We start from the raw sequence: 14,714 nt of genomic DNA, 5'->3' as shown, positions 1-14,714 counted from the left end.
ACTAACATCCAATGGATTCCATAGAAATAAGATTACAAACCTAATCCAAAAAGAAACCCCCACTAAAATCCAAGACAAAGAACAAGAAAACGGCAAAGCCCTCCTCCCATACATAAAAGGCACCACAGACAGAATCAGTAAGATCCTCCATAAACACAACATCAAAACAGCATTCTGCACAAACAGAAAAATATCCACCATCCTTAGAAACCCCAAAGATAAAATTGAATTAGAAAATCAAGGAGTATACGAAATCCCATGCACCACTTGTCCCACCACATACATCGGACAAACCAACAGAAGAATAAGTGCACGCATTGAAGAACATAAGAACTCAGTCAAAAAAGAGGAACCAACATCTTCCCTGGTCCAACACCTTAAAGCCACAGGACATGAAATTGACTTTAAAAATACCAGAACCATTGCCAAAAGTGAACATTTTAATAACAGAATAATCAGAGAAGCCATCGAGATAGAAAAACGCCCACACAGCATGAACAAGCGAGATGATACCTCCCGCCTACCAGCCATTTGGAAACCCGCCCTTATTGACAAACGACTCCCTAACACAAAAAATGATACCAGACCCACACTCACAAAAACCACACAGGAGGTCACCACCACACATCCACGCAAAAAACAAACCCAAAGCCACACTGATGACGAGGCACGACCACAAACCAGAAGCCAGACCACAGCTGCATCATTAGCCACTTTAAACCCCTCCAATCCATACATGAAGCAAACTGACACCCTCCATGAAGAAGAAGCACGACCACGAACGCGAAGCCAAAAAATAAGAAGGCAGCCCAAAATCTCAAACCCCTCTGCAACTCAGACTAACCTGAGCACAACCAAACAGAACACTCCCCCAGCCAATCAGAGCACAGCCAAGCCCCTAACCATTCAGAACACACCTCCACCCAATCAGAACACAGCCAAGCTCCCACCCAATCAGTTCATACCCCCACTGGCAGTTAAAAGGAAGAAACAGCTAAGACCACACATTGCTGCTCAAAGCACGAAGCTGAAAACACCAGCCTGAAGATGACGAATGGGACTTCGTTGAAACGTCGCCAAGACACTTCCAATTTTACGCGAGAGAAAACCCGAACAACCAAAGACCTACATATGTGTATATATATATATATATAATATATATATATATATATATATATATATATATATATATATATATGTTTTCTGAGGTTTTCGCGGGTGTTTGTATGTAGGTCTTTGGTTGTTCGGGTTTTCTCCCGTGTAAAATTGGAAGTGTCTTGGTGATGTTTCGACGAAGTCCCATTCGTCATCTTCAGGCTGGTGTTTTCAGCTTCGTGCTTCGAGGAGCACGAAGCTGAAAACACCAGCCTGAAGATGACGAATGGGACTTCGTCAAAACGTCGCCAAGACACTTCCAATTTTACGCGGGAGAAAACCCGAACAACCAAAGACATATATATATATATATATATATATATATATATATATATATATATAGGCAAATGGCAGCCACAAATAGGTTATCAAACCCCCCATTTTTTATGTTGTACATAAAAAAGGGGTGGGACTTTAATCACATGATCATGGCCAGCATCTTGGCTTTCTTTATCCCCACCCCCCATAAACACATCTGCCATTGTTCTGTCTTGATAAGGAGACAGCTAAGAAATACCATTATTACAAGATTTCTGTATACTGGTAGTCCTTGACTTACAACAGTGATTGTTCAAAGTTGCAACAACTTTGAAAAAATGACTTATAACCCTTTTTCACACTTGCGACTGTGGCAGCATCCCCATGGTCACAGGATCAAAATTCAGATGCTTGGCAACTGGTTCATATTTATGACGGCTGCAGTGTCCTGGAGTCACGTGATCTCCTTTTGTGACTTTTTGACAAGCAAAGTCAGTGTGGAAGCCAGATTCACTTAATAAGTGTGTTACTAACTTAACAAATGCAATGATTCACTTAACAACTGTGGCAAGAAACATCATAAAATGGGGCAAAACTCCCTTAACAAGTATTTCACTTAGCAACATAAATGTTGGGCTCCATTGTGGTCATAACTCAAGGACTACCTTTATGTTTTTCAGAGAGATGGATGTAAACCCATCTTAGGTAACCAAATATGACTCTATGGATCGTGTTATGGTACTCTGTTATTTTATTTCTCTTTACAGGATATTTTTGTCATAGTTAGTCTAAGTTCCACTTGGAGCTAGCTCAAATCAATGTCAGCAGTAAGTAGAATGGACAAGCTAGGTTCTTTGAATCCATGCAAAGTATTTTTTCTTCATATTTGTTATATTCTTTTAACTTGGTTCAATACATGGCTTTTCATCCCAGACTGTGTGCCTGGATTCACACATTATGCTAAGACACTGTTTTCTTTGTCATGCTTCATTGGTGAAACAAACAACAATTGGCAGCAATCACACAATACAATAAGCCCATACCAAGCAAACCACAGTATGCCTTACATCATATGTGCGTCTGATCAACATCTCAGTTTTTCACTCGCTAAATCCAGAGACAGGGCATGGCTACTTGTGGGACCACTGGTTTCTCATAGTTACCTGCCTGGCTGGCTTATTTTCAGGGTTGGCACACCTTCCCTTACTCAATGCAGGCTATCAGGACTCTGAAAGCTCATCTTCTCTCTAGCAGCGTCTGCCCTCTGGAATGAAGCTCCCCCCAAGATTCAGACAGCCCCTGCCTTGCTGAGATTTCAAAGGGCTCTGAAAAGCAGCTCTTCACCCAGGCCACTGGGGAGCGTGGTTGATGCTCCTTTTCTTCTTTTTCCTTCTTTCCATTATGTCTGTTCTCTCTGCCATCTCTGCTCCTTGTCTCGTTTTTGTCTTGTTCCTTTGTTTTTAATAATTTGTAAACTACTCGGAGTTGCTAAGAGTTGGGTGGCGTATTAATTTAATATACTCTTATTATGGTTTGTTGCACAGTCAGCCAGATGTTTAGACTGGATTTGACATTTGTATCCATCCATCAAGGACTTGGGATGGGCAGACATTGTTATTTGAGGGTATAAATTATTATGTATTAATAAATTACCATCATCTTTCCTTTCAGCAAAATTGCTTGCTGAAACTTGTTCTTTCAGATTGTAATCTGAGAACAAGTATAGGTAAGTTTAGCTAGGCTGAGATGATAGGTTTTTCAAGAAATACAGTAGGTGGGTTTTCCAAAACAGCTATGGCCAACCTCAGTAATTTAATCAATAATGCATTTCAGACAGGATACAACAGTGTCTGTGGTTTAATCGCCATTTGGCTAAAATATCTCATAAGACAGGTAGTCCTTGACTTATAACCATTCATTTAATGACCATTTGAAGTTACAACGGAACTGAAAAAAGTGAGTTATGACCAAGACTCATGACCACAGCAGCATCCCCAGTGACATGACCAAACATTGGGTGCTTGGCAACCGGCATATATTTACAATGGTTGCAGTGTCCTGTGGCCCCAGGATCGTCATTTGCAATCTTTCTAGGGAGCTTCTGACAAGCAAAATCAATGAAGGAAGCAGATTCATTTAAAGACCATGTGATTCATTTAACATCTGTAGTGATTTGCTTAACAACCATGGTAAAAAGGTCATAAAATAGAGGCACAACTCACTTAACAACTGCCTTGCTTAGCAATGGAAATTTTGGACTCAATTGCAGTCATATGTCATGGACTACCTGTACATAAAACAATAATGTCTGTATTATTTGTAAATAGGCTATAGCGTGATATCATTTTTTAAAAACAGTTGATGACAATATAGATGTATGTATATATCTTAGTCAAAAATTATAGCCTTATGTGACTTTTGCAGCTCATTTCTGTACATATTTATATGGAAATGAACCCCATATTTCTTAATGGAGTTACTGCTAGAAGGTCAGCTTGTGATCCTATAGTACAGACATGTCAAACACAAGGCCCAGGGGTTTCATGTGGCCTGTGAAGCCATCCTGGAAACAATGAGGGAATGGCCCCCGCTACCTTGGCCCCAGCCCAGGCCGCCTGGGAGCCAATGTACAATTTTGTGGTGGCCATCTATGCTGAAACGCATTCAGTCTTAACTCCACAAGGCTGTCTGGAAACAGCAAGGGACCGGCCCCTGCCACGTTGGCCCTGCTCCCTGGGCGCACACTGGGGAGGTGTCACCCTTTGTGAGGAATGAAGAAATGCACCATTGCCTGGAAGTAGCCAGCAAATGGCCCTCGCCTACTTCACATATCCAGCTTGATGGGCTCTGGGGAAGGGGTTTCAGCAGGCAGTAGGCCGCGCCCACCCAGTAGGCCATGCCCATTCTGGCCACACCTACCCATCCTGACCACACCTACCCGCCCCCCGCCCCCGAGGACAACCGCAGTGCTGATGCGGCCCTCAATGAAATTGAGTTTGACACCCCTGCTATCGTACCTGGAAAACAGGGGCTTTGTTTTTGGGGAGGAGTGTATAAAGAGCAAAAGGGATGACCTGGGCAGAAATATTCAAGAAACATTGAATAAGCAAAGAGGGTTGAAACATTCTTAAAGTCTTGGCAAGCAAAATAATATTCAGAAGCAATAAAACAACCTCTCCCCTGATGGGAATATGAGAAGGTGAGGATGTAAAACAGGCTTGCAAGATTCTGCTTTAGTAATCTAACTCAATAAAGTACAATTCTGGTTTTCCCATGAAGTTGATTGTCTGGTCTACATAGTTGGGCTGACAGACAAGTGGTAGGTGGAACTTAAATCAGACCAGAAGAGAGTAGATCGTTCCCAGAACAGGTTATTGATATGATTAAGCTTCATGGTAATCAACAGGATTTCTTTCAGTCCATTTGATTATTTTTTATGGTCTGTAGGCTGATATTTCTCTCCAAATAAGCATATATAAAGGGCAGAAGACAGCAAAATATGAATGTAAGAAAGTATTAGATTTAGACTGTATGCCTGTATACTCTCATTCATATACATGCATGTCTGTTTGTATATTCCATCTTTCTAATCAAATGATTGGTTTTGTACATTGAGTAAAGCAAATTGGTAACACATTCCAAAACATTTGCAGTGCCTGTTACTGTTGGATGGCCTCTCTATACCTTTGTCTGGGTTGGCAAATGATACTTCTGCATCCTGACTGACTGCCACTGTAGGTTTCAAGAGATGCACTTGCAAGCTGCAAGCAGGGTTTAGGAAAAGCCTTCCAACTACAGCAGGGGTTCTCAACCTTGCAACTTTAAGACTTGTGGACTTCAACTCCCAGAATTCTGGCTGAGGAATTCTGGGAGTTGAAGTCCACAAATCTTAAAGTTGCCAAGGTTGAGAACCCCTGAACTACAGGAATCAAGCCTCATTCCTCTCACTCTCCTCTCGCCTTCCTTCATGGTCCCTTCCTCGGGAGCCTAAGAAAAAAAAACTGCTCCAGCCAACTTGTCAAAATAATGTGTCTAATTACTCCTGATCTCCTCTAATGGAAAGCTGCTTCTCATGCTACAAAGGAACACAGGAGAATTCTACAATGCAAAACGCATAGCATACAGGAAAGAAAGTCTGAAGTTCTGAAGAGATTTTTGTGACTGCCCAACCCAAGTTCTAAAAATCTTAAATCCACCAAAAGGACTTTTGCTAAGAAATATGGGAATCCTGTATGAAAAGCTTTGGGTCACTGGGATGCAGTGGAGAATAGCATTTTTGTCCTACAAACCTCAGCAATAAATAAATAAATAAATAAATAAATCTTCTAAGGTACGCTTCCAGGAACATTTCTCATTAGCTTCTGTCATCTGTTTTAATGTGTTTATATTAATGCAATCAAGATGAGATTTCTTTTTATAAAGAAAACTGAACTCCTAGTCTCAAAATGTTCAAGGATATTTGCAATAAGAATAGAAAGAATACCAGCAAAATAGGAAAACAGGCTCTCCTGCATTAAATTATGTGGATCCCCCCCCCCCATCTTGCAGCTGTTCTATCATACATGAAATATTGTACAGAATAATGAACAATGTATGATTTATAATGCTTTCTATGGAAAAAATTGTCTTTTGTGTGTAGTAACAAAAGAAGGGAGAAGAAAAGAATCATTAAGAAAAATAAAAGCAAACGGATGAATAAAAGCTGTTGCTCTGGGAAGGAAGTTCTCCAATTTGTTCACCAGATGAATTCAATTATGAATCCATTCACCCAAACCCGCATGATCATTCTGGCTGGGGATGATGGGAGTTGTCACCCTATCTATTTGGAAGTCAGAAAAGGCTGCTCTGAATTAGAAGTTTGGAAAATTGCTCCATGTTGAATAAAATTATTGGCTCATCCTGCTTGGTTAGCATGGTTAGCCAAGAATGCAGGTAACATGTCAGGGTTTTAGACAGGAGTTTCTCTGTCTTCCTAAAGAAGGCTAGCAAGATTCTGCCCGGATAGAGAGAATTCTCACAGCCATTCCACCTTGCTCAAAATGGTTTTGTCATAATGACAAGTGTTTGGAAAAAACACATCTGATAATTTTTAGGGCTGAATTAAGAGACTCAGCAGTTTAAGTAATAGGAAAGTATTTGTTTTTTTCTTCCTTTGTTTTCTTTCTTCTTTTGAATCCTCAGGCATTTTTCTTAGGAACATCTTTTTCTTATACCTAAGGCAGGAAGAGCTTTCTGGTTGCTTGATTTTGTTTACTGGGAATTTTGCATTTCCAGAGATGCAGATTTTTTTTCCCCTATGATCTTCATAAAAATACTCTAGAATAGCTCATAGATATTTTATTTTAAAAAATTCTATAGCCACCCATCCTATAACAAACTCTGGGCGGCTCCCAGGCAAAAGTTAGAACAGCATAAAATTTATACTAAAATTATAAACTAAAAACTTTAAAAACAAAAAAATAAACCCTGGCACTAAGTCAAACTTCTGATGTGCAGTTACCTAATCTTATCCCAGAGCTTGGGGAGGGGGGAGCCAGGTCTTCAAAATTTTATGGAAGGCTAGGAGGGTAGAGGCCTGCCAAATTTCAGGGGACAGAGTATCCCATATAGCCAGGATTGCCACAAAAAAGGCATGCTTGCTAGATCCCATCAGATGGCAATATTTAGGGGAAGGGACTAGGAATGTGCCTGCCCCATCTGACTTGGTAGGATGGGTAGATGCCTTTAGAGCAGGGGTTCTTAACCTTGGCAACTTTAAGACTTGTAGACTTCAACTCCCAGAATTCCTCAGCCAGCAAAGCTGGCTGATGAATCCTGAGAGTTGAAGTCCACAAGTCTTAAAGTTGCCAAGGTTGAGAACCCCTGCTAGAGAAAGGCAGTCCTGCAGATAACCTGGCTCTGTGCTATGCAGGGCTTTAAAGGTGATGGCCAGCATCTTGAATTGCACCTGGAAAGAAACTAGAAGCTAGTACAACTCATGTAACTAAGGTGTAACTAACTTACATGAGCAAGTCCAGCCCCCCCCCCCATTACCATGTAGGTTGCTACATCCTGGACCAGTTAAAGTTTCCTGGTAATCTTCAATAATAGCCCCATATTGTACATTGCAGCAATCCAAATGGGAGATGCTCAAGGCATGAGTGACTGTGATTAATGTGTTGATCTTTAGGATAGACAAATGGTCTATCCCAGTGATGACGAACCTTTTGGAGACCGAGTGCCCAAACCATAGCCCAAAACCCACTTATTTATCGCAAAGTGCCAGGGCCACATCAGCATTGTAGTGCCCTCGGGGGGGTAGGAGGCATGGCCCACTGGGTGGGCGTGGCTGCAGTGGTCACAGCAGACTGAGTGGGCATAACCGGGGTTGGGCATGGCCACCTTGATGTTGCTTGTGGGGGGATGTCTGTGGGGGCTGGGCAGGATTGAGGGAGATCCAGGGGGTCTCTGGTGGGTGGGTGGGTGAGCAGGAGGCTCATCCTTTGGGATGAGGCAGGGGATAGGGCGGGGGTGCCATTGCTGCAGGGCAAGATGAGGCAGGGGTGGCTGCTGCCTGACACCATCAGCCTGCGTACAGAGGCCAGCGAGCGCATGGGGGCATGCTCTACTGCCTCTATTTGAGCTTGCTAGCCAGCTGCTTCACCTCCTTTGTGCTGGGTGAGGCTGCTGCTCCAGGCGCCAATGGTGGCCTAATGGACCTGCATAAGCTGGTGGCGGCAGGTGTGCCCACAGAGGGGGCTCTGAGTGCCCCCTCTGGCACATGTGCCATAAGTTCACCATCACTGGTCTATCCTTTTGGTCAACTAAGTCCAAAGTCAGTATTTTGAACTTTATTGCTGCATGTTTGAAATGTAAAAAAACTTCATATATTCTTCTCCTTTTTCTTCCATCTAGTCTAAATTTTATAACTACCACAGGAGCCTCTTTAAATAATAAATACCAAAGTGCTTACATGCAACTTAAGAACTCACTGCATAGCTAAAACTGTTGCCCTCCAGACAGAGGTGCCCACAGAGGAAAAGGAGGTAAAAAAGTAAAAATGTTGGCCATAGCCTTGCCATCAAAGCTCTATCCCTTTTAATGTGCATTATCCAATGATACACATCAAAAAGTGGAATTGACATCAATTGCACTGTGACTACCATCTTGATATTTTTATCATCCTGCCAGCTTCCTGGCTCCAGATGGTGGTTCTCTTCTCTGACATCTCACTGTCACTTATCTCCTGGCTTTGCAGGAATGAAAGCAGAGATAAGAGTGGAAATACAGTGGACAGGAACAAGTTCCCAGTGAAGCAGTGTCTGGTGTCTGCCACCCACAGAGGTAATAGAATAAATAGCACTTAAATAGAAAATAGAAATTAGAAATAGACAAAAAAAATTGGAAAATAGAATTACGTATTATTTGGGCTGCGATAAAATTTCCAATGCTTTTCATGTAGGGAAGAGTTTATAGATACAGATATTAATCTTCTGACATGCTTTTATGTGAGTTTTCTATATATTTTTGAATGTAGAAAAAGTGTCCCCCCTTTTTTTTTCCAACTGGGGCAGAAGAGCCTTCAGATCTAGGAAAATATTTGATGTAAACTAACCTGGCTTTCATCTGTTGATACAGATGAGGCCATGACAGGTTGACCTGCCTTTCCCAACCCCAATCAATACCAAGAGCTGAGCTGTGTGTGACACAAAATGAAAAGGCAATGGACATACTGCCTCAGAGCGAAGGGAGAAAGAATGATACATTGTTTTTTTGTTTTAACACCTCCAGGGCAACAAGAAAAGAATGGTTTCTCTCCTCTTCTCAGCATCCTTATTGAAGCATATAGAAGAAATACATGAAAGCAAGGTAGCACAGGGCTTGGGGCTACATCTTTTGGGAGGAAAATTGGGGCTATAGTGGAGGAGGCAATGAAGCCCATCATTGAAGTGGGTGGGGCTGTGCTTTTCAAGTTGATTTAATATTTTAAACCTATGTCAAGAGGCTCAGTTACCTTACTCTCTTTCCTATTGAACAGCAGCAGAAAACAATCTTCCCAATTACTAGTGGGAAACTGGCACATGTTGTGACCTGGCCAGCAGAGGGCTCCTGGGAGATGCCAAGAATTCCCCATTCTGGCATCCTGGAACTCAGCCTGAAACAATTCAGACTCTAGAATTTTAGCCCTGAGTTCTAATCTAGGTGATGTGCTGGGTTCTTGATCCAAACACAGCAGATGAACTCTACATTTAATTTTGTGCTTGCATTAAGAGGAAAACAGGAGTGTTTTCATCCAATGGATGATTTCTTATCCCAAGACAAGTGATCGGTCTTGTTCATTCACACTGCTGCCCTTTTGGGGAAAGCCAGCATGTTGTTTATGTAGCTTGACTGAATCTATGAGGGAGAAGGGGAGAGCTACAGTAGAAGACTTTCTCAGATCCACAGCTGGATCAACACATTTAGTAGATATACAGACATGAGAAATGATCATTCAGACTCTGTATCTGCCTTTAAAAAAAAAATGTTGGAAATCTGCTTAATGCAGAGATCTCCAACCTTGGCCACTTTATGACTTGTGGACTTCAAGTCCCAGAATTCCTCAGCCAGCATGGGGTTGGGGACCCCTGGCTGAATGCATTGTTCACCCATCTCTTGTCATTTTGTACAATTAGTACAAGGAGAGGAAATAAAAGGCAGGTCCATATTTGCGATTAGGATAAAATCAGAGAAGACTGATACTTTAATTCAGATGGAATTGTTCTATCAGTTTTCTATCTAGTGCAGTGGTTCTCAACCTTTTTAATGCCGCGACCCCCAACCAGTTGTAAGTCGAGGACTACTCAACCGGTTGTAAGTCGAGGACTACTCAACTGGTGCAGCACCGTTTGTAGAATGGGACTTTTGGCGGGCTCAGCAGGGCAGAGACAGCCTGGACAATTCCTATTGGCTTTTGAAAGCCAATAGAATTAGACTCTATTCAAGAGAGTCTATTCTATTGGCTTTCAAAAGCCAATAGAATAAAAGGGAGTAGCACAGCTAAGGAAAAGGGGGGAAAAATGGCGGACTGCGTTGTTTGGCGACCCCCGTGAAATGGTCGTTCGACCCAAATGGGGTCCCAACCCACAGGTTGAGAACCACTGATCTAGTGCATCTGAAAGCAAATAAGAAAATTGTAAAAAAAAAAAAAAAATAGAGGGGGGGTGAGTACTTTCTTTTCCTTTTCAGCATTGGATCCTGAGAAATTAATTTTCTTACCATATGCAGTAAGATTATCATGATCCTATGCCACAAATAAATGAACACATAAATTGGATGAATGAATAGAGGGGGAAATATTTATTTAAAATTGTTTAGTTAGGCATGGCCTATTGCCCGTTAACTGAAGGTGAAGGGGATGTTCCAGCAACTTGGTTTTATTTTTAACTAATTTGAATCTTTAATGTTTAAAAATATGTTTTTTAAAAATATAAAATATGTTTTTAAAATATGTTTTAAAAAAATCAGAAAGAAAGCCCAGCTTGTCCTATGGAAGGTTCCATAGACAAAACTTCAATTGATTTTTGAAGGATCTGGAATCCAGGTGAACCCAGAGAACACATCATGTCCTGTAAACTGTGGACACCCCATTTGCATGAGGAAAACAGAAAAAAAAGATGTTGAAATCTGGATGAATTGGGATGAAAAGCGGTGTTGAAAAGTCCCCTGTTCTGACAGTGATGCCAGGAGCCAAGAAGGAAGACAAATTGCACTGAAGCCAAAGTCTGGTTATGAGGCTCCAATGTTTAGTATGCTTTGAAGGTTGCTTAACCACACTTATTTACAGTGGTAAAGCCAGCGGATTGGACAGGACTCAGAAGGAGGATGTCTCAGTTCCACAGCTTTAGGGCACACACATTATGCCCTGGGTGGCCCAGAAAAAGACACCATGTATAACAATTTGTTAAGCTATCGTCTTCCAGGTGTGTTTGGATTTATAGTAATGATTATGGAATTTAAGATTTGGGAAAGTCAGTCTACAAACCTCCACCCTAACCATATTTATTTGAAAAGAAGCAAGTTAGTTTGTTTCAAACTGCTTAGTAGTATGGGTAGATGGCCAATCCTGAACTGCACATTCCATCTATAAAATGGGGCCAATCTATAAGAATGCAGGGAATCAATATTCTATTGTATTTGTAAAAAAACTTTCCACAATCAAAGGAATTAAAATTGACACTCTATGGTTTGGATGTGGACATAGGTCCTACTGAACAAAATAAGATTTACACCTCATGGATCAATCAAGCTTTACAAAAATTAAAGTCTCTCTCTAGTCTAGGCAATAACAGAAACAGTGCTTAGAGTGTTAGCTGTTGCTGCTACTATTCTCTTTCTATTACAAGGAACTCCTTTTCTTCACTACTTAGAGACTGATTTTTCACACATCAGATGCTTCATGTATACTGCAGACCCATGAATGAACCCACAATTGGCTGAGTTCATATGTCATACAGATCTGAAAACCATGCTTTTCAAATCCCAAAAGGATAGAATCACAGAACCTATTAAAGCCACACCAAATTAACCAGTACTTAATACAATAGGCAGATGAAGATGCTACATGATAGAAGCATATATAATAGCTAATACAAGTGATCAAATTAATACAAATAATCTTGACTTACAACACTTTATTTCGTGACTGTTCAAAAGTTATAGCAGCACTGAAAAAAGTGATTTATGACCATTTTTTTACAGTTACAATCGTAGCATCTGCATGATCATGTGATCAAAATTCCAATGCTTGGCAACTGGTTCATACTTATGACCATTGCTGTGTCCCAAGGTCATGTGATCACCTTTTGCAACCTTTTGGTGAGCAGAGTCAGTGGGGAAGCCAGATTCACTTAATAGGCGTGTTACTAACTTAACAAATGCAATGATTCACTTAACAACTGTGGCAAGAAACATCATAAAATGGGGCAAAACTCACTTAACAAGTATTTCACTTAGCAACATAAATTTTGGGCTCAATTGTGGTCGTAAGTCAAAGACTACCTGTAATAACAATAAAAAGGAAATCGCTGGTTTTCTATTACCTCCCAAAGTCTGGCTTCAGTTTCCTAATGATGTGGTCTGCTCTGACTAACTACTAAGCTGTAACCTAAAGATGAGGTTCAAGAGATCACTGCCAAGTATGAAAGGCTGACTCTGGATCAGCCTCAGCTGGATTGGCTGTGTTCCCCACCACAAAAGACCCCTCCAGGGAGGGGATCACATCCACTCCTTGGTAATCAGCAGCACCACGCTAGTCCCCTACGGATGTGTTTGAAAGCCACTCTGAAAGGGATTGCATTTCTCAGTGAAGAAGCCAGGCCCAGGACACCACCCTTGAGAAAGACGGCCTGGTCTATGAGAGTCATTTACCCTCATCTAGGGAGACGGCTGTTTCAGAACAGGCTCTTAGAGCTGGCGACACAAGTCTCCAGAAGGTGGAGAAGAGACAGCTTGTCATCTTTCTGCCCTCAGAACAGACCTTGGACTCTTTCTCTGTGCTCCAGCCCTCCACTTTTAAATGCCTTTTACAGCGAAACCTTATCTTTCTTTTGCGGGGGGGGGGCGGGCAGAAAAGGAAGGCAACTTGAGGTGGTGACCTTCCTCCTCCTCTTCCTCCTCCTCCTGTTCTGCAACCATTGCTCTCTCAGGACTTTGATTTTTTCCTCTCTCGCTCTCGCTCTCTCTTCCTCAGTAGGGCTCCGAATCCCCGGGGGGACTGATTAGTAGAAAGGAGGGCGGCGACCCTTTAAACATAAGTGCGAAGATGGGAGAGCTCCCCTCTCAGACAGCGAATGGTTTTCCGACCCCCTTACTTTCAGAGGCTGCACCCCCATCGCCACCACCACCAGCAGCAGCCCTCACCGCCACCGGAAAGGGACACCTTGGCTGCGGCAGGCGCGCGCGCGCGCTCGCGCCACTGTCAAGCGTGAGGCGAGGCGCCCTCTTTCTCCCTCTCCCTCCCTGCCATAACCCGTCCTTGCTTCCTCTCCTCTGGGTGCGTCTTCTCTCCCCGCAGCCTCCGCCCGTCACACCGCGACTGGGACGCCACCTCTCTGGAGGCTCTGCCGTCGGCCGGGGAGCTCCGTCTCCACCTCGCGCCCGCTTCCCTTCCTGGCCGTTCCTTCCGCCCTCCCTCGCCAGCCCATTTGCCGGATCCGTGGCCGCACCTTTTACTTACCATTTTCCCCTCCCCAAGTTTCCCTCGAGGCAAAAGGTCCGGAGGGACGGATCAGTTTGACGTAGTGCCGCCGCCGAGGCAGGGGACTCGGCAGGAGCGCATCAGTTGGCCTCCGCTCTCATCCTGCCTGGGCTCCCTTCGCGCAGTCCCCCCACCTCGGGCCCGCCACCCCGTTCCCTGCCCGAAAAGACGTGAAATGGCCAAAAAAAAAAAAAAAAAAAAAAAGCAAAAAACCCAAACGCGCGCACCACCCAACCCGAAACCCCAGGATAATCCTCCTAGGTTGCAGGCAATCGGCGGAGTGCGGGGAAGGCGCACAATTGCCTGCCTGTTTCTATTAAGCGCTCCATCGTTCTCTCCATGTGGGTGGTCTGGCTTTCTCAATAGGCAGGACCTGTCGAGGTCACGTGATGGATCCGAAAAACTTCACCCCCCCTTTTTTTTTTTTACAATAAACTCAGGGAACGCAAAGTAAACCAAAGTAACGCGTCGCCATCAGCGCAGCCCTCTTGAGTAAACAAGGGCAGGCAGGCACCTTGTGTCCCAGGGCCTCCCAGCTCAGGCCATGCCCAACCTGAAACCTGAAATTGACAGGATGGCTGGAAGGAAGGGCTCGCTGCCTCCTCGCTGCCCTTCCTCCGTTTCTTCAGGCATTCGGGATGGGGGATGGGGTGGCTTTTGCAAATCTTAACAGAGCACACAAACGTCCCCTCATTTTTTGCACAATCATTTTTAGTCTGATTCTTTTTCCTTTTTTGGGGCGGGGGGGGGAAACGAAGTGTATTTGTATGTGTGTGTGTCTGTCTGTTTTGCAAGATGTGAGGGGGAACAGATGCCGGAATGCAGTTCTCCTGTTAAAATAAATACAGGGTTGAGTGTAAAATGAAGTGAAAGCGGGACTAGAGTTTTCTTTGCGCTGAAATGTTTATCCATTCCACCCAGTACTTGGTTTACAAATGTTTGGCCCTGCAGGATTTATGTTAATCCTGACCATTTTGTTTGGTTTTTTTTTTTTTAAAAAAAGGTTCATTAGTAAGGTATTTGCCTCCAAGGTGGCAAACAGACAAGGCACAACCAAATGACTAGTCCAGATGGTAGAAAATTT

The 14,714-nt window shown here is 43.0% G+C and overlaps 1 protein-coding gene across 1 annotated transcript in view; it reads right to left on the bottom strand.

The window, feature by feature from the left end:
* PTCH1 (patched 1) overlaps positions 1–14,120 on the bottom strand; it is a 120,704-nt gene extending 106,584 nt beyond the window's left edge. The window contains exon 1 of the mRNA XM_039343873.1: positions 13,610–14,120. Within this exon, the coding sequence (XP_039199807.1) occupies positions 13,610–13,612 (3 nt within the window). The 5' untranslated portion in view covers positions 13,613–14,120. The remainder of the gene's footprint in view (positions 1–13,609) is intronic.
* Between the last annotated feature and the right edge of the window lie 594 nt (positions 14,121–14,714).

Source organism: Crotalus tigris, unplaced genomic scaffold, assembly GCF_016545835.1.
Source record: "Crotalus tigris isolate CLP2741 ecotype Arizona unplaced genomic scaffold, ASM1654583v1 scf7180000017881.257975618366:2651188, whole genome shotgun sequence".
In the NCBI taxonomy this organism is placed as follows: domain Eukaryota; kingdom Metazoa; phylum Chordata; class Lepidosauria; order Squamata; family Viperidae; genus Crotalus; species Crotalus tigris.
The sequence above is the reverse complement of the archived record's forward strand: the minus strand, read 5'-3'. Positions and strand labels throughout refer to the sequence as shown.